This window comes from Maylandia zebra, linkage group LG17, assembly GCF_041146795.1.
Source record: "Maylandia zebra isolate NMK-2024a linkage group LG17, Mzebra_GT3a, whole genome shotgun sequence".
Taxonomy (NCBI): domain Eukaryota; kingdom Metazoa; phylum Chordata; class Actinopteri; order Cichliformes; family Cichlidae; genus Maylandia; species Maylandia zebra.
In genome coordinates, this window is record NC_135183.1 from 26575705 (window position 1) to 26600422 (window position 24718).

The 24718-nt window shown below is 41.9% G+C and overlaps 1 protein-coding gene across 3 annotated transcripts in view; it reads left to right on the forward strand.

The window, feature by feature from the left end:
- Positions 1–3990: 3990 nt before the first annotated feature.
- The window catches only part of anks1b (ankyrin repeat and sterile alpha motif domain containing 1B), a 277926-nt gene continuing 257198 nt past the window's right edge, over positions 3991–24718 (forward strand). Inside the window, exon 1 of one of the 3 annotated variants that reach the window (XM_004548325.5) lies at positions 3991–4627. In XM_004548325.5, coding sequence (XP_004548382.3) covers positions 4497–4627 — 131 coding nt within the window. In that variant the 5' untranslated portion in view covers positions 3991–4496. The remainder of the gene's footprint in view (positions 4628–24718) is intronic. The other 2 variants (XM_012918365.5, XM_023152666.3) reach the window with 2 other exon arrangements.

Here is a 24718-nt window from a genome sequence, read left to right on the forward strand (position 1 = left end):
AGACGTCAAACTATTTACAACGGGGGGGAGATCGCGACCATGACATACAGAAACACAAGGCTTAAATACATAGAAGGAGCAATCAGGGAATGGACCACAGGAGGGAAACACAGCTGGGGCAAATTAGAACTGACGAGACAGGGAAAAATGTAAACTGAACACACTAAGATAACACAGACTTTCAAAGTAAAACAGGAAACACATGACAGTTTGGTAAAAAACAAAACACTGACAACACCGAAACGTAACACTCCCTCTTTAGCTACCAAACTTTAAAAGCTGGACTTTAATCACTGTTGGCTAATAAGAGAAAAACCACATTGGCTGATTTAATACTGGAGCTTTATAGTTTCTTTGCTTTCCTGTGAAAACCTAAGAAACTGTCTTTCTAAAATGGGCAGTTTCTCCTGGTCTTTTAGTGCTTCAGCGATTTCTGCTATTTCTACACTTTATCTCAGCCTATACAGGAGCACTACATATTTCATTTTTTTGTATGTGAAAATGTGTTGTTTTTGAAGCACAGCCGTATAGCTCATACATCTACAATTTACACAGCAGCATTGTTGGCCTCCTAAAAATCACCAAGACACCGGTGACCCTTCAAGGGTCAAAGTTAGGTTAACGACTGCCCCTTTTTGATTGATTCTCACACAAATTGAAAAGGCTTTTAACAAAATGTATGTGACTTGATTTGAGAGGTAAATTTATGTAGGTGCTAAAAAAATTTGGCTGGATGAATACAACAGGCACGCTGGTGTCAAACGTATCTAACACATGTTTATATGCAGTTTAAGTGAAAAATAACAAATTAAAAACACATAAAAATTCATTCTGACAGCACAACCGCAACATAACTTACTTTTGAAACTTCTATTTGAAAGCTAGATTAATGAACACTTTTAAAACTGCTCATTCGTGTGTGTGTGTGTGTGTGTGTGTGTGTGTGTGTGTGTGTGTGTGTGTGTGTGTAAGAAATACTGCTAAATATTGAAGCTTGGAGGGTGAAGCTCTTTAAGAGTGCAGCCACTTTGTTGGCTCAAACGTGCTGCACTGAAGCGCTGCAGCAGAGCGTTTGGTCTTTGTGAACATAAATGGTCATGACATTTTATGGCTGGAGAAGTGCAGTGAGTCATAGAAGGACATTAAGTGTTCAAGTGTGTGTGTCTAAGAGACAGAAAAGTTCTGCTCTCCTCTGCTGTTTACATACTGCAGCTTAATGTGTCTGTGATGACAGCTACGTCACAGTGCAGACCCATTTATGTAAGCAAAGTTTACACGTTCACTTATATACTGCGTGCGTGCGTGCGTGTGTGTGTTGAGCAGAGTGCAAGGATTGCCAGCTCCATGTGCGGCAGGATTGTGGGAAATAGGATGAACGAGAGAGGCATCAGGTTGAGTCTCGGCTGAGTGCGAAGTGCAAAATCTGTGTCCAACACCCAGTGTGGCTGCAGCTGCCTCTTCACTGTTTCATCCTCTGGTTTTAGTTCAGCGTTGGAGCGATCCTGTGATATTTTATACAATGATAGTGTGCAGGTTTAATAAAAAAAACTGAATTATTATAGAAGCATTATAGTATTGCAGAAGAAATGGGTTTTGTTTGGTCTTTTTTAAGAGGAGCATTTCAATTTCAGCTTGTGCCACGCAGTCTATTGTTTTCAGTCATACTAGTGGCACCTCTTATGAGGAAGGAAATGACAGTCTGCTGGTAGGTTCACTACTTTGAACAAGATTAATATAGACTCTTCGGCCACTTAGGTACATCAGCTAATTACAGAAAACTGAGGTTGTATTTCATACAGGCTCGCTAAAAGCAGACAATAATAGACTGAAAAACATTCTAAGATCAGAAAGCTAAAGTATTGCCATCGTGTCTTGAATCAACGGTTCAGACTGGTGGTAATTTAATGGTGTGAGGGATACTTTCTCAGCACACTGTGGGCTCCTTAGTACCAACTGTGCATCATTTAAACACCAAAACATATCTGAGTATCTCTTTATGATCAGTGTACCCATCTTCTGAAGGCTGCTTCCAACAGGATGGCACCATGCATGTCACAAAGCTCAGATCATCTCAAACTGGTTTCTTAAACATAACAATGAGTTCACTGTGCTCAAATGGCCTTGACAATCACCAGCTCTCAGTCCAACAGAGCATCTCTGGAAATTCACATCATGCATGTGCAGCAGACAAGTCTGCATCAACTATGGGATCCTATTGTGTTAGTACAGACCAAAATCTCTGAGGAGTGTCTCCAGCAACTTGTTGGGTGGGTGTACCACAAACAATTAAGGCAGCTACAAAGATAAAAAGGGACCCAATCCAATAAGGTGTACCTAATGAAGTGACCAGTGAGAATATCTCATGAAGTAGCACCTGTATTTTCATGAGTTTTTGTTTTGTTTTTTGTAAAAAGCAATTTATGTATGCATTTGGCACCTCAGGGCCACCATACATTTCCACCAGCCTAAGCTTCTACATGTTCACAAAGTAAACAACATGTGATCATGATGACATGTGTTTTTAAATGATTATTTCACATCTGCAGACCTACACATTACTGGGATATGTATGTCACATAAATACTGTATAATCAATAATAGTAGTAACCTGTGCAAGCAGAGGCTTGATCCAGCTCTCTCACTGAGCAGCATCATGTAATCACTAACATGTGGGTGCAAGGATGACAGTAATATCATAAGTCTGTGCGAACAAAGAGCTTGTTTTCCCCCATCGCTGCCGAAATCTGCTATTGCTGACCTGATTTCAGATCAACAGGTGACACTGCAGCTGCAGGTGGAGTGCTTAAAGGCAACATTTGCTTCTAAATTCCAATTTAGCAGGTCCAAGCTTGCACCGACCTGCAGAGTGGGGGCGCAGTGGAGAGGGTGGAGGGAGTCTCAGTTTCCCAGGCTGTCACATCAGCAAACATAAGAGAAAAAAACGACAAATCCCTCCTCTGCATTCACACAAACTCTGCTCTAGCATGACTGCGGGATATTTTAGGAGCTCACCTGCTTCTAAATCTATTCAGCAGTGACGAGAATACACTGTCCGCACAGAGGAGGAGTGCGCATGTGCAAGTGTGCCAGAATAAGTTTGAGGTGTGAGAGCGGCAGCGGCTGCTACTGCCGGTGGCTGCTGCGAGTGTGAACCTAACAAAGGCATAGCCTCCCGTTGGTGCTGTAGCATCGTCATCCACGCCCAGACTGTACAGTAAGTCTGCCAGTCAGGTAACCCGTGGTAACAGAGGAAGCACAGCAGGAGTGCTTTCAAAATAAAGGCTTAGCATCGCATAAGTGATAAGGGACAAAATCTAATTAGATTCTCTTCAGTACAGGAATAGCATAATGATTTTAGCTTATTTTATCTCCAGAGTGTTTATTAGTAAGCACCAGAAACAAAAAGGATTTGAAAGAAGGCTTCTAATTAACAGCCGATTACCCCAGGGGGACGCAGTACTCCAGGGGGCCATTAAAAAAGTACTAATTTAGCAGTAAATGTGTTTGGGAATAAGTGCAGCAGAAGTAAACATGGCTCAGAAATAATAGTGATTATTTGTATAAATGATTAGCCCCAAATGAGTTCTGCTGCTTTGTTTAGGGTGTATAATCATATTGTGCTTTGCTTATATTGAAAGCTAAAGAGCAATTTGCTCTCCTAAATACTGTCATAAAGTATCTACCGGGCCTCAAAATAGATCTAAACAAGTCGGTATTTATTCAACCTACCTAACCCGAAATTCTGTCTCCATAATGTAGCTATTGTACCCCATAACAGCAGTTAATCTTCTCGATTTGGAGAAGTTTTTTTGCTGGCTTCCAGCTTTATCTGGATCCAAAACCACTCAAGTGTGAGATGTAGAAGGATTTAGGATGAGAATAAAAAAAGTTGTTTTATTTTGTAAGCAGGAAAAGGAAGCCCAGTGTTTGACGACAGGTGAGTTGACGTTGAGGTTCAGGCGACACAGAAAAGCACCGGGCAGTGCGCTTGGTTCGCAGGAGAGGAGTGCAGCTGGGGGAAGGACAGCTTGTTGTGGCGGCGGATGGAGTTTCACCTCCCGGCTGTTACCGGCAGGAGCGTCAGAGACGAGAAGCGGAGGGGAGTGAGAGTTGGGAGTGAGAAGGAGTTTGTTTTTCCTTTTTGTCCCCCCTCTCTCTTTTAAACCCTGGTTACTCTTCACTTCACACTTCAGGGATTCGCTTCGGTTCTCCCCGCTGCTCCTGATTGCACTGCACCGGGGAGAAGTGCAGTGAAGCGGACCCGTGCATGCCCGTGAACTTAGGAGAGCAGTGCGCGCCAGAGCTGATCTGCAGCATCAGTAACACCTATTTCCACCGTGCAGCAGCAGCAGCAGCAGCATGCAGTGATAGGAATCCTTTCTGATGCTTTCCCACACCAGACAGTGAAGAAAGGTGTCGGGGGTGGGAGGAAAGGAGGCGTATATGGGAGATTTGTTGGATTTCTATTTCCTTGTCGTTGCAAACTTGTGTCCGGGATGGGGAAGGAGCAGGAGCTGCTGGAAGCCGCCCGGACTGGGAATGTCGCCTTGGTGGAGAAATTGTTGAGCGGAAAGAAGGGAATACTGGGGTCAGGCTCCGGCTCCATCCCTCTGCCCAACCTACTAAGGTAAGCAGCCTGCTTGAATTTGCTTCCCATGACCGCAACAATGTCCGGAGGGGCGGGGAACCCCGGAGGGGGGAGTGCTGGAGGGGATTCCACAGGGTGGAGGGGTCCACTCTGTAAAAATTAGGCACATTTTAGCTTCATCTCAGGTCAGTGCACGAGAAATGAGCCAAGAAACCGCAGCTCCAGTCAGCCAGCCCTCCTCTGAGCTGCAGAAAAAGACCTCCGCACTGAACACTGTGTCAGCTGCTCGGTACCACCACAGGGCTTCTCGGAGACAATAGGGGTGTTTAGGGGGCTCTTCGTGTTCGGTTGCAAAACCCTGCTTGACACAGGAGGGGAAGAGGAATGTTATGCAAAGTCCAGAGACCAGCATGTGAAGCAAAGTGCACTTTTAAAGCCACACAAACGAGCATCAGGCCAAATCATAACTAGACACAGCACCCTATTATCCCAGGCAGAATTTGTCAATATGTGACAGTTTAATGGGGAGTCAGCTCCTGTCCTCTGCTGATCCCACGACTGGGTCGAGTGTTTAGAGAGGGCGAGAGAGTTCCACACACTAACAGAATGCAAGTGTTTGTAATTTTCAGTTCAGTCTGTTTTATATATGTTTTTGTGCAGCTATGAGGTATTTCCGGGAAAATATTATTATTGCTAAACTGATGCCGGTGTGGTATTTATATCGCACCATGGCCTTTTATTTTATTTTTTTACATGATGCTGGGAAGGCCTGACAGGCACAGCGTCCAAGTTGGCTTTGAAGCTGCTCTGCAGCATTCATGTGCTTCTTTGTGAGAAGACAAATGGTAAACAAACACTGGATCCTGTAACAAAAGGGGATGTGGATTTCACTCGAACTGGCTGCTTCTTCAAACACGAAGAGGTACGTGAGCGGTGTCAGGAAATGCTGTTTGTTGTCAGGTTAACAGGTGGCACTGTGTTCAGAGGCTCCAGATTTCACCTTGTAACCTTGAATGATGCATAACAGGTAAATTCATTAGTTTCGGTATGCTGGGGCGTGATCACATTGTAGCGTGAAACTACAACCTTTAAATGACCCCCCCCCCAAAAAAAAGGTTTAAATCTCCCTTCCAGAGCAACTGCTGTGGTTATTATTGTCCTCCTCCTGCCCCTGCAGCCGCTCCCTGCTCGCTTTTCGGGCCCAGGCTGAGCCAGGTGATTAGGAGATCAAAGAAGGGGGGCGTTTGGGAAGAGTACAGCCTCAGGCTTCCCGAGCAGAACGTCTCATGACTGGGATAAGGTCGCATGCTTGCAGGGGGAAGACAAACCAGTCCACTACAGGTGTCAGCACCTCTGTCAGGGTCTTAAAGAGTCCTTATTCAAATAGAGACATCGTGATTCAAGTTCTGTTTAATTAGTCAGACGTTAGCTACATTCGAAGACAGCCAGATCTGAAGATTAGTGTCTTCACAACCCAAAGAAATGGGAGAGACAGCCGTGCTTTGAGACATTCAGCCCAAGTGTAAAAGCACAGAGAGGAATCACAGCACATGGTGTCTGTTATGTGCAGTTGGTGATAATTTCTGCAGCCCTTGTTGTGTGAATAATACATGTAATAGAAAAAGAGAGAGAAGCTCCCCGCTGGCTGCAACAAGTTGTGATCAAGACAGGACAGATTTTTGCTTCACTCCTCATTATGATACCTGTGGTCATGTTCTGCATTTAGTTGATCCCATGTATTTGTGTTCTTCTGTTTTTGGATGCTAATTTCCTCTCTGAGATAATAAAGTAACTGACTTTTTGTTTAGGTAGAGGAAGGAGTTGGTGAACCTGTTTGCTCGCTCTTGTTCTTCTTTTTGGTTCATTGGTGGCAAAAGTCTTCTGTAGTAGAGAGCCGGCAAGTGAAACACGAGTGTGTGAGGACAGGAGCCGGCTGACTGAACGTTCACAATTGGAGAGGATGTTGTCTCGTTAGAGTAATCCATCCACACAACCATACATTTATTCTCTTCTGCTTATGCAAAGTTGGTTGTAGTAGCTACATGCTATTCCAGTTCATCCTCGGGGATCCCAAAGTGCTCCCATGAAGTGTTAGATGAATTATATAATCTCTTCAGTGAGTTCTGAGGGTGTCTCTCTAGATAGGTGAGGAAAATCTCCAAAGGAAGGCATCAGGGAGGCAACCAGATCAGATGCCCAAACCCTCTCACTGTGATTCTATTCTGAGCTCCCTGCGGATGTCTGCGCTCATCATCTCATCTCTAATGCTGAGCCAAGCAACCAACACAGGAAACTCGTTTCAGCTGATCGTATCTGCAAAAGAGATGTCGCGATACCAGAAATGTAGTCATTATGGATGCCAGTAGAATTACATGATTCTCGATAGCCAATCGGATACTTCAACAAAATGATTACTCAGTGTACTTAAACATAACCTCCATCCATCCTCCTCCTGTCACTTATCCAAGTCTTCTAAACCAGCCATGAGATATAATCTCACCAGCGTGTCCTGGGTCTGCTCCAAGGCCTCCTCTAGGTGAGACATGCCCAGAACACCTCACCTGTGAGGCACCTGCCACCATTCTGGTCAGATGCCCGAATTACCTCAACTGGCTCCTTTCAATGTTGGGGAACGGCAGCTGTACTCTGAGCTCCTTCCGAATGGCCAAGCTCCTCACCTTATCCCTAATGTTGAGCTCTGCCATCCATCAGAAGAAGCTCATTGATCATGTTGAATTAAAACTCCCCTTGAATTCTCAGAAGAGGTCTGGATATTGGGCTTTAAGTTGCTTTGCCAAATTAGGAGTTTTTCCTGCTTTTCACTACCCAGAACTTGTGACCATAGGTGAGAGTTGGGATGTTGTACATTGGTAAATTTAAGAAGTTTAACTTGGGATATACCCAATTCACATTACTAATATTTATTTTGGTTGTCGCCACTACACGTCACTGAATTTCATTGACTGATTGATTTGATTTCCATGCTTTCTGGTTAGTGCATCTCTGCTACTCTGTTTCTGTGTGGACTTTCCCTTCGTATGCCCGAAACCCTGTTCATGGTGCTGTGTTATGGATTCTTCGTTTTGTCATATTTAAAAGTAAATTAACATTAGTTTGGACGATGGCGTTTCTTTATCCTGTCTACAAAAATGTGTGTTGATAAAAGGGATTTAACTAAACAACGACACCCAGTTTGTTACTGTCTGTATCTCATCTCTGATGTCCTAGAACTGTACACATTGTTCCGTATCGTGTTTACTTTATGAATTAGGTTTGGGAGTTTAATTTATCGAAGGGTGAAAAGCCAGATTTTCCACTGAGGGGGTGGGGGTGGTAAGAGGTGGAGTGTTTAGGTCATTACAGCATGAGAAACAAAGCGCAGTAGCTAGAATGAAACATGATTAATTTGAAGGGTGAAGTCGAGGTCAGTCAGATGCATTATGGGTGGAAATACTGTATGTCTACAGGTCATTTTCAGTGAGTTATGTCTGCTGTTACACATACTTGACTTTTATTCAATCAAGACACAGGCCCCTGAGGAGATGCCTGAAAACTCCCATAGGCTACACACACACAAACACGCAGACACGCACAGATGTGGCAGTCTTGTTAGAGTCATGTGTGTGTGACCAGATGTGTGACACACCTCCTAATAGAGAGCTTTTTGTGCTTTAGCAGATGAATGAGTCAACAGAGAGGTCATAGTGATCGGAGGAGCGAGTGCAGGCTAATGTTGTGGGAATGATCTCCAAAATCGATGCATACTTTCCCATCTTAAGGCCTCTGAGCCATTCACGGCATTCCTAAGTCATGAGGTTCCTCTGAAAGAATCGCACTAAACCGCCAAGTGGGACACGAACATTAGGCGCACACGTACTGTATAAACACACTAGAGGAGGATGTAGAGAAGGCGATCCTTTGCTGCAGTTTTGTGGCGTGGAGTGCTCCACATGAACACACGTGCACGGTGGAAAATCAATAGTGGATGATCTCATCACTCTTTAATGGGCCACATTCTCATCTAGATGACCCGTACTGTACACGGTGGCTGGTTTGTCTGTGCTGGGAGGGAACAATAAATAATAAAAACCATCCCCGAAACACTTACAGCTGCACGTCCTTGTAATATTTACGTTACATAATGTTGCATAATTTACAGAGAGCCTGTATTAGTGGCACATCAGAGTTTTGTGAATATGAAAAACAGACCTCGGGGATTGGTCATGTCTGGTTGAAAGCTGAGCTGCTTAATCAAATCAGTCCTGGCACTGACACCAAGCCAGTGACTCAGAGTGGCCAATGTCTAATTTTAACAAATGTGCCTCCTCTTTGTGGCAGTTGTTCAGAGAAGACAAAACCTTTTATCATATCCTTTTTTTATATGAAATGCCATGTCCTGGTTTCTGGCTTTTAAACCTATTCTTTGGTGTTTTTTTTACCTTACTCATTGTGCATTTTTTTTGTTGGACTTGTGACACGCCAGCTTCACTTGTCAGAGTTTGCGCTGGTCCTCATTTCATATATTTCGCTGAAGCTGTGCATTTTTGTCCTGTTGGAGCATTAGCATCTAATCTGATCACGCCACGTATGTAGTTAACGTGTTATTCAATAGTGGTAGACAAACAGCTTCTGTGCGTATCAAATGCCCCAAAGCAGAACTATCTCTAGATAATGGCAATGCTAAGTTCTGAAGGTGGCTTCTTCTTTTTTTGTGGATAGTTCCTTTTTATTCAGTTCAATTTAATAAAACTTTATTGATCCCGAATGTTGGCCCCGAAGGAAATTGGAACTTAAAAAGGAAGAGAAAGCAAAAAATAACTGGTTTAAATACATTTGGCCAATATTTCTAAACAGCAAAACCCCAACTTTTTCCATAAAGCTGATTTTTGGGGGTGAGCAACATAAATTAAAGAGCCGTTTGGAGTATTTTTGAATACAAAAACAAGGCTTCATTATATTATATTATATTATATTGGACTGTCTTCTTTGAAGTAGTAAGATGCTGCATTGTAAATGTTTTATTTAAGCAGGTTGACAGTCTTTATTTTTTAATGAAGAAAAAAAAAAAAATCAAAATGATAGTGTGTGAGTCCCTGATACTGCTGTGAGGGGATAAAGTATCAGAATGTGTACTTTTACTTCAAGCAGTGTTGCACATGGGCTGATATTAGCACTGAAGATGAATTTGTGATGACATGCTGTTATTGTACACATCATTTTCTTTGTGCGGTGCCTCATAAAGAGAAATGAGGATAAATGCATGCGAGACAGAGTATTGACTCTGATGGGGTGATGGTGATTGAAAGCTGATACGCACAAAGAGAGTGACTCATGATTCGGCAGATGGCGGATGATCCCTCTTCACTCTCGCTCGCTCTAACTCAATAACATTAGGGGAAAGCCCTTCGTGTGTGTGTGTGTGTGTGTGTGTGTGTGTGTGTGTGTGTGTGTGTGTGTGTGTGTGTGTGTGTGTGTGTGTGAGGGGGGTGGGGGGATAGGTGTGTTTACTTTCCTTCTCCTTAGCAAACAGACACCCCATAAGAGGAGAGAAGTGACTCCCAGAGGGCACACATGCACACACTCCTCCTGTATGGGCTGTCTGTTTTAATTGGCATCCTCACAGGCGGTCTCCCTGGCTTTTATTTTCTGATTCTTTCCCGTGCTTGTGTTCGAGTTTTTAGGCGGATCACTCTTTTTAGCACACAGCATGGGGCTCTGTGTGTGTGTGTGTCTGTAGCTGTATGACATGTTGTCCAATGAGGATGAAGAGTGAGAAAGAAACCCACAAATCTGTTTATTTTTCTCAAGTTGCTTCACAGCCGCAGCACTTCGGCTCTCTGTTTCAGGAAACGGCAAATCACACAACCAAAACCCAAGTGTGGATAGCAGCCCCTTTGTGCTTGGATGTGGCTTTTTGTGAGACTTAAGTGTGTGACATAACCATTATCCTTGCATAATCACTGCTAGCATTCACAGATGTGTGTGTTTGTGTGCGCAGAGCAGTAAGAGTGAGAGCTGATGGAGGAATTGATGAGCTGCATGTGGTGCAGGCGACATGGACTGGTCAAAGGTTAATTCTGGAGAATGCAAGTCATTTAAGGACATAGACACACATGCGCACACACACACAAACATACAGACTCACAACTTAAGAGTATTTGTGTGTCGTTAGTTGTTGTGCATATGGTTTAAGCAGTTGGTTAACATGTCCTAAATATTCATCCAGCCACAGTGAGGCCAACGATTACCAATATATTCACCGGGAGAAACTCCCATCATATGAATGTGTGTGTTGTCATGGAGACCTCAACACCAGGGCTTTGTTCTACATAACATTGACCATGCAACTGCAGGTCTTCAGGGACCTGTAGGTAAATTAAAAAAATGATTTAACAAGTTGAATTTTTAAAGAGGCAAGCCGCTAAATTAGAAAAATAAAATGAGGAGACTCGCTGGACTCTGCCAGTTGCAGATATGATATTGATATATTTGTCCAGATGCTGTATGGAACTTGGCTTAAGCAGTGCTTGTGCTGATTGGTCTGCTCAGTTTTTTAAATTATTCATAGGTCATATATTGAAAAGCTTGCTGGAAGTCTCTGGACTGTGGAGAGAAGGAGGAATATCCAGAGAGAAATCATTGGTGGATTTGAACCCAAGACCTTCTTGCTTTGAGGCAATAGTGCTGATGGCATCAATAATATAAAAAAGTTAAAGATTATCTTTCATTTACATAGCTATTTTCTGACCCTGCACTTGTTTTAAACTGCATCAATGCAGGAAAACGGGAGACTCAGCAAGCAATGAATCAGTGAAAACACAAAGAAGGAAATACTCTTGTAATGATCACAGTTGGTATTATAGAATTGCATGAGCAAGATATTTTAGAAGATTTGGGTAAAATTTTAAATCCCACAATAGTTACAGTGGGGCAAAAAAGTATTTAGTCAGCCACCGATTGTGCAAGTTCCCCCACCTAAAATGATGACAGAGGTCAGTAATTTGCACCAGAGGTACACTTCAACTGTGAGAGACAGAATGTGAAAAAAAAAATCCATGAATCCACATGGTAGGATTTGTAAAGAATTTATTCATAAATTAGGGTGGAAAATAAGTATTTGGTCAATAACAAAAATACAACTCAATACTTTGTAACATAACCTTTGTTGGCAATAACAGAGGTCAAACGTTTACTATAGGTCTTTACCAGGTTTGCACACACAGTAGCTGGTATTTTGGCCCATTCCTCCATGCAGATCTTCTCGAGAGCAGTGATGTTTTGGGGCTGTCGCTGAGCAACACGGACTTTCAACTCCCGCCACAGATTTTCTATGGGGTTGAGGTCTGGAGACTGGCTAGGCCACTCCAGGACTTTCAAATGCTTCTTACGGAGCCACTCCTTTGTTGCCCGGGCGGTGTGTTTTGGATCATTGTCATGTTGGAAGACCCAGCCTCGTTTCATCTTCAAAGTTCTCACTGATGGAAGGAGGTTTTGGCTCAAAATCTCACGATACATGGCCCCATTCATTCTGTCCTTAACACGGATCAGTCGTCCTGTCCCCTTGGCAGAAAAACAGCCCCATAGCATGATGTTTCCACCCCCATGCTTCACAGTAGGTATGGTGTTCTTGGGATGCAACTCAGTATTCTTCTTCCTCCAAACACGACGAGTTGAGTTTATACCAAAAAGTTCTACTTTGGTTTCATCTGACCACATGACATTCTCCCAATCCTCTGCTGTATCATCCATGTGCTCTCTGGCAAACTTCAGACGGGCCTGGACATGCACTGGCTTCAGCAGCGGAACACGTCTGGCACTGCGGGATTTGATTCCCTGCCGTTGTAGTGTGTTACTGATGGTGACCTTTGTTACTTTGGTCCCAGCTCTCTGCAGGTCATTCACCAGGTCCCCCCGTGTGGTTCTGGGATCTTTGCTCACCGTTCTCATGATCATTTTGACCCCACGGGATGAGATCTTGCGTGGAGCCCCAGATCGAGGGAGATTATCAGTGGTCTTGTATGTCTTCCATTTTCTGATGATTGCTCCCACAGTTGATTTTTTCACACCAAGCTGCTTGCCTATTGTAGATTCACTCTTCCCAGTCTGGTGCAGGTCTACAATACTTTTCCTGGTGTCCTTCGAAAGCTCTTTGGTCTTGGCCATGGCGGAGTTTGGAGTCTGACTGTTTGAGGCTGTGGACAGGTGTCTTATACAGATGATGAGTTCAAACAGGTGCCATTCATACAGGTAACGAGTGGGGGACAGAAAAGCTTCTTACAGAAGACGTTACAGGTCTGTGAGAGCCAGAGATTTTCCTTGTTTGAGGTGACCAAATACTTATTTTCCACCCTGATTTATGAATAAATTCTTTACAAATCCTATCATGTGAATTCATGGATTTTTTTTTTCACATTCTGTCTCTCACAGTTGAAGTGTACCTCTGGTGCAAATTACTGACCTCTGTCATCATTTTAAGTGGGGGAACTTGCACAATCGGTGGCTGACTAAATACTTTTTTTTGCCCCACTGTATATAACCATATAAAGCTAGAACATATAGTTATGCTACTGAGAACAGTTGATCTTATTGACTTTATTAGGGCCCGAGCACTGAGAGTGCGAAGGCCCTATTGTATCTGCTCCGTTTCTTATTATTATTATTATTATTATTATTATTATTATTATTATTATTATTATTATTATTCACCCCAAACAAGGGCCTTTTTGAGGGCCTAAACATGCTCAAAAACTCATGAAATTTTGCACACATGCCAGGTCTGGTGAAAAATTTTGTATTTTAATGGTTTTACATATGAGCACTGGGAAATGGCTCTACAGCGCCACCTATGCCTTGTTAAATGCAGCCCTACGACCACATCGTTTGAGCTACATGTATGAAATTTGGCACACATGTGTATCATGCCAAGACGAACAAAAAAGTCTGTGGGCCCATTGACGCAAACCCAACAGGAAGTCCGCCATTTGGAAGAGAAGGTGACATTTTGGCTCTAATTTTGCCATTTCCATGCCTCGAACTTTTGCGAACTCCTCCTTGGGGTTTGATTTCATAACCTTCAAATTTGGACAGTGTCAACTACACCCTTGTGCCATGTTAAATTGCGGAGCTTTTGAGTTTTCACAATACTATGAGGCCGTGGCGCCATGGCGAATTTCGATGACTCGCCATGAAAATCTTATTGCCTCTCATTTTGTCATACATTTTCTGACCTTGACCAAAGTGAACACATATGATAAGGCTCCACCCCTGAACATATTTCAACTGCCATATTTGACCTCAAGGACAGCGCCACCTAGTGGGAACAGGAAATGTCATGTTTTACACTTTGGGGTACAGTATAGTAATGGGTGACATCTGCAGCCTCAAATTTCTCCAGGAAAGCCTTAAGGAGTTGGTCTTGGGTTACAGTGAAAACTGTGAGTTTTCGCGAAAGGGTGTGACCCCAGCAGCATGGCGAACTTTGATGTCACGCCATGAAGAAACAAATTAGTATAACTCAATGAAATCCAGTCTGATCAGTACCAGACTTTACAGGCATGATGTCAGACCCGCCCTGAACAGATTGATGTGCCCATTGTCAGAAATACGGACAGCGCCACCTAGTGGCAACAGGAAATGTCATGGCTTTAATTTTGTTGTACTGATTTTCACAGGTTCATCGTGGCCACCTCAAAAGCGGTGAATATCACCATCAGTCCCTCGTGATGCTTCAGTGCAAAAATTGTGACTTTAAACTGAACGCCGCACCCTGGTGGCAACGCTGTTAACCATGAAAGATGAAGTGGCTTTTGAGGGGCTTGGAAAGTTTAAAAAGTCTTGAAATTTGGCGCACACCTCCAATGTGGTTAAGGCTTTGTTGTTATGTGATCATTTTCATTGAATATCCCAAAATGGCTCCACAGCGCCCCCTACAATATTTCAAAACATCAGCCCCTGCTCTGTGTTTCATCTATGAGTCTGACACTTGGTAAGCTTGTGTAAGATATCAAGATGTACAAAAAAGTCTCTTGGAGCAATATCCCAAATCCAACAGGAAGTCAGCCATTTTAAAATTAATGTGTAATTTTGATGACATTTTCCCCCCTTTTCAGGCCTCATACTTTGACGAACTCCTCCAAGGGATTTCATCATATTGAAGTATTCTTCAGTGTGTAGAATCTAAAGACCTTTGTGATGTTAAATTGCGAAGCTTTTTACGTTCAGGGAAACGGGGTGGTCATGGCGGCACGTAGAGTTTCAATCACTCGCAAAAAGCAGTAATCTGCTGTCACTAAAAAACACAATGTCCAATCTCTCCCAAAGGTCGCAGGTGTGATGAGACTCGAGCTTGGAAATGTTTGTTATGCTTTTTGTCAATAATGGTTAGAGCGCCACCTAGTGGCATGAATATAATCCTGGTTGAATAAGATGAAATGTTAGCTGGTGATTAAAAGCATGAAATCCATCAATGTGACATCACATCGGACGTGCCGGTTTGAGGTGTTGGCAGTGGCTCGACGTGCCGGGGGTGCGAGGGCCCTCATAACGCTGCTTGCAGCTTTAATATTGGATTTGTGTCTTTTTGCAAACAATAGCTGTGCTTACGTGACTAAATATGATGGTAAACTGAATATATTAGCACTTGTGACTGGATGATAAACAAAAAACAATCTGGGTTGATTTGTAATTGTGTTGAAAACATATGAAATTAGATTTCAAATTTAAGCAACATGTCAATAATTTAATTTTAGCTGGCCAGGATTATTATTATTTTATTATCTAGATTTCTATTGATGAAAAATTGCTGATGTCTCGAATGATCGCATGAGTAGGAATTTAATTGCTGAAATAAAAAACTGACATTCTAACAAACACATCTGAAAGGAGCATTTCTTGCTGTTAGAAATGAATTGTTAATTTTGTGCAAACTGAATTATACATTTTTGTAATTAAAAATTTTACCAGTCAAAATTATGGTTTGAATATGTTTGCTTCGAATGCTAATTAGACCAAGAACAATTTTTGATGTGTGCAATTGCTGCTACTGATCAAATATTAAAGGGATTTACATGCAAATGGCAGGAATCCTGTTGGTGGTATGAAGGCTATTCTTCCAAAAGATACCAGGTATTATATTAGTGTAACTATCATAATACATTACAATTAGAGCAGGGCGATATGACCAAAAATATTTATTACGATATACATTTGAAAATTTGCGATAACGATATAACTGGAGATATAATTGACACTAGACAAAATACTTTACAACTCCACAACTTTATTAGTGCAAAAAACCAAAAAAAACCATCAATGTATTTTCACTTAAACAAGCAGCTGTTTTTTTTTAATGTGCATTAAAGTTATATAAAAATTTAACAGTGCAAATTCCTTGCTGACAGTTTAACCAAAACGCATTTCCAGTGGAAATTGGCCGACATATCCTCAGCATAACCATGTATAACATCCACAAAACCTAAGAGGTTATACACACATAACACGGTAATACTATGTTGAAGCACAGTACATATCACTCCGCGAGGCAATGACCGGTGGTGCGTTTAGAAAGCACTTTTATTTATTTTTTAATGTATTCATTTTTTAAATTTAATTATGGAAAAATGTATGAAAACCACACATTTGCCTTCATATTTCTATAATTACTGTTACGCTTTACTGTGGCAAAGCAAGAGAAACAAATGAATGCAGCTATGAACATGGTTAGAGAGTAATTAGCACCAGACTGTTTGTGGTTCATAGATTCAACCTGCTTCACCTCTGACCACACCCAGCACCACTAATGGGTGAGACTGGCTGCGGTCAAATGGGTCTCTGGTCGCTCTTGTAATTGCATCCAACAGTGATGTCATAGTTTGCTAGTGGGAGAAAAACATAAATTAGGGGGTTCCCTTTAATAAACACTGTTTCTTGATATTTTGGCAACCAAATCAGATATTTATACCTTTACTGGGATTTTATTTTCCCACATGTTCCCACATGAAGCTTATATGTGCTACAAATAGTATTTATTCATTACTTTAATTAGTCAGTATTTACTTTTGAAAAAAGTTCAGTTGCCACACGACCTTGAAAAGCTGCTACGTTTGTGTTACGCACTATACTTATATAGTGAAGTTTTGCTTAAGTTTGGTTTAACTGTGGTGTCAGTGCATTGAGGTTGTCCGGAGCCAGACTGATTGAGATGGTGTGTGTGTGTGTGTGTGTGTGTGTGAGAGAGAGATCAAACTCAGAGACTTCTTACATCTCCATTAGGGTCCGGGCCAAGTTCTGCTGCAGCGCTCTGCCAAGAAACTGAGACCTCCATATTCACTAAGTCAGACAGACACACACTGGATTTTTCTCTGCTGCACTCTAAGCCTCTGTCTGCCTTTGTTCTTCTCTCTATCTAAATCTTTGGTTTTTGTCTCAGTCTCCGAGCTCTTTTTTCCCCTTTGTCTCGCTCACTCCATCTGGTGCCCTGGATTCTCTGTCAATATCTTCCTGGCTTCCTCTCCATCACTCACTCCACTCCACAATCTCTCTCCTCCCTCTATCCCTCTCCAGAGACAGACGATCAAGCCTCCCTACTGTTGTCCTTTATCGTTTTCTCCTCCCTCTGCTCCCTACCTTCTCCTATCTTATCAAAAACCACCTCCCCCTCTCTACGTCTCTTTCGCTTTTTCTCTGACTCGCATCTCATGCCGCTCTACATCTGTTATCAGTATGTAGGAGCATCTTTTACCCATCATTCGTCGGTGCAACATCGTGTTTGTTGACGGTGGCAAATGGGGAATTCGGGGAATCCGCTGCGCCGCCTGCCACTACAAGTACAAACTGGGATTTATTAGTGTTGTCCTGGTTGAGTCCTCTATTCGAAGAGGAAATGTAGCATTGTGTCGTCCCCGGTGAAACGGTGATAAAGTGGTGTAGGGAAATGTGTCAAAGCTGTGTTCTCCAGATGATGATTGCTACATGCTAAACCGCAAATAGAGACAAAAATTGAGCATTAAGAATTAGCAGCTTTGCACCAGCACTATGAATAAGTAAATTAGCACTGCAGTGTGCCGTTGATTTAGATCTGTTAAGATGTGTTCAGACTACAGCTGTTCCCACTTGAACTTAAGCACTTATCCTGACACTTACTGACTCCAATTTGATGGTGAAGTGTGTAACAACATAATGAAAATGAGATTAGAGAAATGGGGAAATATAAAAGAAAAAAATGTGCTTCATACGCACATTCCAAACTGGCCTAATGACAATTTGCTGCACTGGATTTTTGTAACTACACGATGGCAAAAAAGTTCAGAAAGTGAAATGGACATAAATAAAGTTAATATTGTGCAGAAACGAATCAAGATTATGTGCACAGTAATTAAGCTATGATAGGCTCACCTTGTCTCACCTCAGCAGAGAGATAAGTACTGAATCGGACCTAAAATAGTGCAGTGTTTTGGCAGTAGATGGCAAATATACAGTAGTATCACTGCCAGATTTGATTTGAGTTTGGCTGTGCAGGATAGGACTAATACTGGCTGAGATCTAGCTTTGGTTAGCGGGACTCGGGCCAACTTTGGGCCCGAGTACACTCTTGGGGATTTGGTGAGTTATTAATTACAAATTTGGCAACAAGATGTGCTAGATTTAGATTTAGTCTGGGACACTTGGGCTCTTTCCATATTAAATACATAAACATAATGTAGCCTGAGATGAAAGAAAAATTCATCCATCGACTGGAGCCTATCCCAGTGCCCACTTTTGACAGTTCGCCCATCACATGGCTAATGCTTAGAGACTGACAGTTCATGCCTACTCTCAATTAAGACTCAAATGTTAACCTAACATGCTTCCTTTCACTGCCCTTGACTGCCAGTGAACCCACACTTGCACAGAGAGAATATGCAAACGCCACACAGAAAGGCTCGGCCAGCGGATTCGAACCCAGGACCTTTTTTCTGGGAAGCGACACTGCTAACCACCGCCAGCTGGAAGATTAGTTATTTGTTCAAGTAAACTTTCTATAAAAATATGTCATGAAAAAAATGTAACGCATGCTAAATCCATTACCAGGAGTTAATTTAATTGTTTCACGACTTCCCCTTTACATAAGTAGATTTTGCACACTTGCCCCTCTGGTCATGTTGAGTCTCGTCTTGAAGGGCAAAACGCGGTGATACTGAGTGAAGAAGACACACAGGCAGCAGCCAGAGGAGAGGCGAGTGGGGGGAGAGGTGTGACGTCCAGGCTGTCACACTAATCTACAAGTGTGCGTGACCCCACATAACACTGCATGTGTTGTGGAGACACACGCATTCCACTCGGCTCCCCGCTCTCTGATAGATGGCAGTATTTAATGAAGCGCTGCTTTTGAAGTAGATAAGATGTGGAGAGAAGAGGGCTAGAAATGCTAATGTTGTTATGTGGTTAGGGCAAGGGCTACGCTGGAGGGCACTGCAGGGAAATTATGCATGTAAGCGTGTGTCTTGTTGGTTTGAACTACTTTGGACATAGATTTTTTTTAATGGAGCTTTTAAATTAAATGTTTGTGCATATATTCAGTATCTTTGGTGCTTTTGGTGTTAAAAGCGTGAACATTTAGTTTTTTCAAACTAGGCGTCAGACAGTGAGACATATGATCGAAACCACTGCTCTGGAAGTAAATCCTCAGTTCTTTTGTAAACATCCATTAAAATTGGCAGTGCTGCTTTTAGGTATTTTTGGCCTGCTGTACTTACTGTATATGTCTCCTGTCTCCTCCTGTCCAAATAGACCTGCAAACTTTAGACCTTTGACAGTAGCACTCAGGAACCGAAAACCTCTTTACACATTCCAGTTGGCATTTTCATTGCAACTGTGAAAATTAGGTAAACTAGGCACCAGCTTTGCTTGAGAGCCAGATTTACATGTGGTTAGATAACAACACAGAATGAGGCTGTTTGAAGCTTTGGTTCAAATGTCGTCGCACAATTATTTTTATTTTTTATTTTTTTTAGTTTTTAGAATTACAATATTCTTTACAGACCTGAAGTTGTAAAACTAACTCTTCTTCATTTTGTGTCTTAGCCTAGTATTGCACTTCCTAATTTAACACCACAGTTTGGGGAAGGACTTCTGCTATTGTAGTATACTCAACAGATACTTTTGTTTTGTTTTTTCAGTACCATATGCTGTGTGTGTTTGTGTACAAAATGAAAAATGTAGTATTTACATTTAAATGTATTTAGTAATGTGTCTAGATTTTTGTTTTATAATCCTATATATCCCTCAGAACTGGTGCAGATCGATACCGTGTCTCAACTGCAGTATAAATAAGAATAGACATTAAAGAAACATGAATGTTCACCACTAATGTACACATTATCTGTGTGCACACACATGCACTAAGCGCACATGTGAAAAATACATATGAAATGACACGGAGAAGGCGAGCAGCAGAGTGTGATTTCAAGCATATTGCACCGCTCTTTAGCACGTTTATTGATGAAAAAACTCCAGAAACTCTTTCATCTCCAGTCTATGCAAATATGGAGTTTTCCCAATTATGCTGCGCTCCTTCGGTTTCTCTTTCTCACCCCCGCACACACACGTACCCACAGCTAATCACCTCAGATTAGTGTGTGACTGAACACCTCCCCAGCCTGTCACAAAAAGACCCCGTATGAATATTAAATATGAATTCAGATTGTGTGCTCTCCTGGCATATTGCTTCTCACAGGTGTCTTATGTAATTTGTCACCATATGTGTGGATAACACTGGCCTTTACCTGTATGTGTGATGAGTTTACGGTTCGCGCACGCGTGTGTGTGTGTGTCAGAAATACCTATCTTGGCTGTGATGGTGTGTAATTGCTTCCCCATTCATCTTCCTCTCCTTGGTGCTAACTGTGAGGGAATGCAACCAGGAAGTGAACTACCATGAGCTGATAGCCTCCCATGGGATACACACATTTCCCAGAAGGATGCCAACAGTTGCCTTTTTATTGTCTTTTTCTCTCATGGTCTCTGTGTCACATAGGAACACACACTCAGTGTGTGATGTGCTACTGGCTGGTAGATGCATCATCATTGTACATACAGATATAATGTATTCAGGCACTTGTATACTTTCCATATCCACCCACACATAACCGACACACACGTTGGATTTTGTGGGCCAGAAGCGACTCGGGTGTCCTTGTGTACAATAGTCTTTCATATGTTGTAGTTGTGATAATATAGAACCTGTAATCAGATGTGGTTTATTAATAGTTAAACTTTAGACAGGCAGAATAATGGAGCTTTACCTAGTTAAATGTATTAATTTTTTTGTGTCAGAGGGTTATTTTAGTACACTGTTGGTGCCTTTGCTGCTTTCACACTTGAAATAGAAGTGAAGAATGATAGGGTGTGCCTTGCATTGTAACCATAAAGACCCTGAGTGGATGCAAGAAATGATATACAGCGCAATGCAAATTCTTGGTAATTTGCGCAAACTAGCTGTCAGTGAAATGCATGACCCCAAATGATATTTTAAGACCATGTTGATGTTTGCTTATTTAAAAATGTTCAGTTATTAGTTATCATTAATCTCTGGCTCCCTTCCACAATGCGTTTTTCATCCGGTCTTCCTCCCCTCACCCTAACCGGTCACAACAGACAGCTGCCACACCCTAAGCCTGGTTCTGCCGTCGGGTTCTTCCTGTGAGAAGGGAGTTTTTCCTTACCGCTCTCTCCAAGTGCTTGCTAGGGGGGTCAGTTTGGATGGTTTCTCAGAATTATTGTAGGGTCTTTACTTTGCATTATGCAGCTCCTTTATGTAAATAAAATGAATTTAATTAAAAATCTGATATTCTGAAATATTGGCTGATTTATATTATATTTTTCTGTCAGACGCAATGTCATAACCCAGCTCATAAGCTGCAACAAAAGAGGGAGAGTGGATGAGGTAGTTGCAAGTAATGGATAAATTATTTTATGTAGCATAATTAAAGAGAAATATTTGTCAGTAAGTCAGCAGTGTAAGGCATGCATGGGTGTGTGGCCTGTAGAAAGCAAAACAACTCAAAAACACACGCTGTAGCTAAGTTGATCTAATTAAGGAAGCTGGTATTCAAATCAGGGCAGTGAGCAAAAGGGAGGTAGAAAGTAGAAAGGAGGGCGCTTTTAAAACCAAGGTAACTGGGTCCAGGTGTAGCTTATGTAGCCAATTACTTCTCCAATCAGCTCATACAGAGCAAAACGCAGCACAAACTACGAAACAAAAACCTAAACCTAATACCAATTTCCCTGACGTTTGTTAGTTAAAGGTATATTTTTGTACTTGTTTATACTCAATCCGACTCTGCTTGGCTAGTTAATGTTTGTGATGCTCCAGAGCTAAGGTTGCAGAGTGCCCTCTGGTGGGCACAATCTATGCAACATCAACACGCATAACATGGTTGAAGGGTGTCTCTCTATCTCTGTAAATGCTGATACCAATAGATTGGCAAATATCTAATACAGGCAGATAATATCGGCTTGCTGATTAATCCACCAATAAACTGGTCGTGCTCTATTCTTCACCCTCTGCATAAAGAATAGAGCTCTTACTCCCCCCCCCCCCCTCCAATTGGTAAAGGAAAAGCTTTTAAGCTTTTATCACTTTTTGGGTAACAAGGAGACCCTTCACATGCTACCAAATCAGTCATCTTCTGGAGACTAGAGATATATGTGCAAAATCTAATTACAACATCAGCAGTAACCACTCTACAGTCTCAAAACAAAGAGCATGTAGGTGTCACCCACCCCAGGGTCAAGCCTGGATGATATAAGATAATAACTTAGTTCTGTAACGTAGTTTTACTTCCATCCATAAGAGGTGACTGGACTTTCAAAGTTTTTAAAAGTTTATTGAAGAAGTTGACCAGCAAATTCAAAAAGTTATATTCGTTTTTCGATGGTGACAACTTCTCCTACTTAACCCCACTCTGAATGCAGATGGAGCCTCATCTGGTGCCTGCAATTCAACTCTCTTCTCCCATACATTTCTAACTCCATCACCAGCGTTCTCCATCTTCTTGATAATGAGCCCCGATATCTGGACTCCTTCCATAACTCTCTCTCGCCACAGAATCGTCCCTCATATTCCAACAGTCCCCTGGCCAATGTGAACTACGTGATGAATGAGTCTTCTAAAAAAAAATTATAAAATATTTAGCTGGCCTTAAACCCTTAAAAGAAAATGGAGAATATATCATTCACCTAGTCCTCATTTTGCTTTCCACTACCACTAAATTCTGAATTCACTTATCTCCTACAAGCACCGAGGCTCAGAAAGCAGCCGGGTGTGAATTATCCTGCAGATTGTTTTATGCATGATGGTTAAGTGCAAGATTCTTTTGACTGATGGAAAGACAAATCAGTATCCCAAAAAGCTTTCTTTGCCATGATTAGGTTTGCCTGTGGTGCATTATTTTGGGGAAAAGGCAGAGACCCGGGGGATGGGGAAGGGAAGGATTTTGTGTTTTGCTTTTTCCTTGCGTCCTTGGAGGAAGTAGTCAGCCCCCTCCCTGGAAAAAAAGAAGAATGGGAAGGAAACAGAGAAATATGTATGGAAAAAAATATCTGGAGGGGTAAAAGGCTTTTGTGTGTGGGAGGAAGGAGAAGGAATGATAGAAAGGTCTGGAGCTGGGTATGAAGGTGATATGTCTATGGGTTCAGGCAGTGCATGTTATGCATTCACACACCTGGCAACCCTGAGGGACAGGTCTGCAAATTAGAACTGTAACCTGCACACATCCTTTGACTCATTCCCTTCTTTTCCCCCAACTTTTCCTTTCCATCCACTTCTCTGCTTCTTACTTTTTTGTCAATTGTTTTTTTTTCTCATAAGTATATACATATATATCTGTGAGAAGATCCCCCTTGCATCATGACACCCTGTCTTGTCTTTGTCTTTCCTTTAAATGTTTTTTCCTGGCGACCACAATTTCATTGTACATGTAGCATGAGAATAAAGGCCTTTCTATGCTATTCTAAAACATGGCTAATATGTTTATAGCTATGTTAATGATAAAACACTTCAAAGTTTACGGTCTCAGATCAGATTCTAACTATATATGAGAGCAAAAAGTGCCCAAGGGAGTTGCATAATGTCTGTGAAGTTTGAAAAAGAAAAATATCTGGGCTCTGGACACTGCTTTAGCTTTCTCTTATCATCAGCTTGAAGCTAGCAGTCTGAGGCTATGTTAGTTACAGCTAGCATCATGGGTAATGCAGGTGTGCGGTTTTAAAAGAAGAATGTATAGAATTACAGAAGGAATATATCTGTCGGTTTACAGCACTGAATTTGAGCCTCTTTTGAACTGTCCAACATTTTTACAGTACTGCTTTGGTAAACTGGAAGAGGACTCTTGAAATTTTGAGCTTTTCAACCCACTGCCTTTATTTCTTATAGCAGTCTAAACTACAGATGTAGCTAGCAATCCGTTTAGACCGTTGTAGCTGTATACTCAGATCTGCGTGCAATCTTCTTTTTAAGTGACGACTTCAGTGAGGTCTAATGTTACAGTCACGGAGACTGCGGCAAAACCAACATTTTTGCAACCATTATCACACTGATTATCTTTGAAATGGCTCCTTCAAAGATTGAAACCGGGTTTAACATCAGTCTGCCATCAGTTTATAATGGAATGGGGTAAAGTCGGCCATTGTGTCCAATCTGTTTGTGGTGATAAGACAATTAACCATGATAAATCAGGGAAAATCACAAATCTGTTGCCTGTTTTTCCAATCTTTTTACATCTACAGAAATAATTCACTTTTACTTGCATCCAGCTCTAACAGAACCTCACAGATTTCTAACAGAAATTCACAAATTCCTCTACAAATAGTGACAGAGTTGCAGTAAGATGGCATTTTAAATGCAAAATGACATAGGCTCAACCACATCTCTGTGCAGTAGAAGACTCAACTCATCTGTTTGTATTCTAGTTGCATTGCTGTTTAAAAGCACCTTTGTCATTTTGCAGTTAAATTGCCATCCCACGATTTTTGCTCATTGGTGCAGATCTGTTTGGGAGTGTACGCAGTCAGTCCGAGCCGGATTGTGACTGTTAGAAGACTGCTTGCCTCTTGTGCAGTCGTCTTGCAATCGAAATTTTTCGCTGAGCAGTT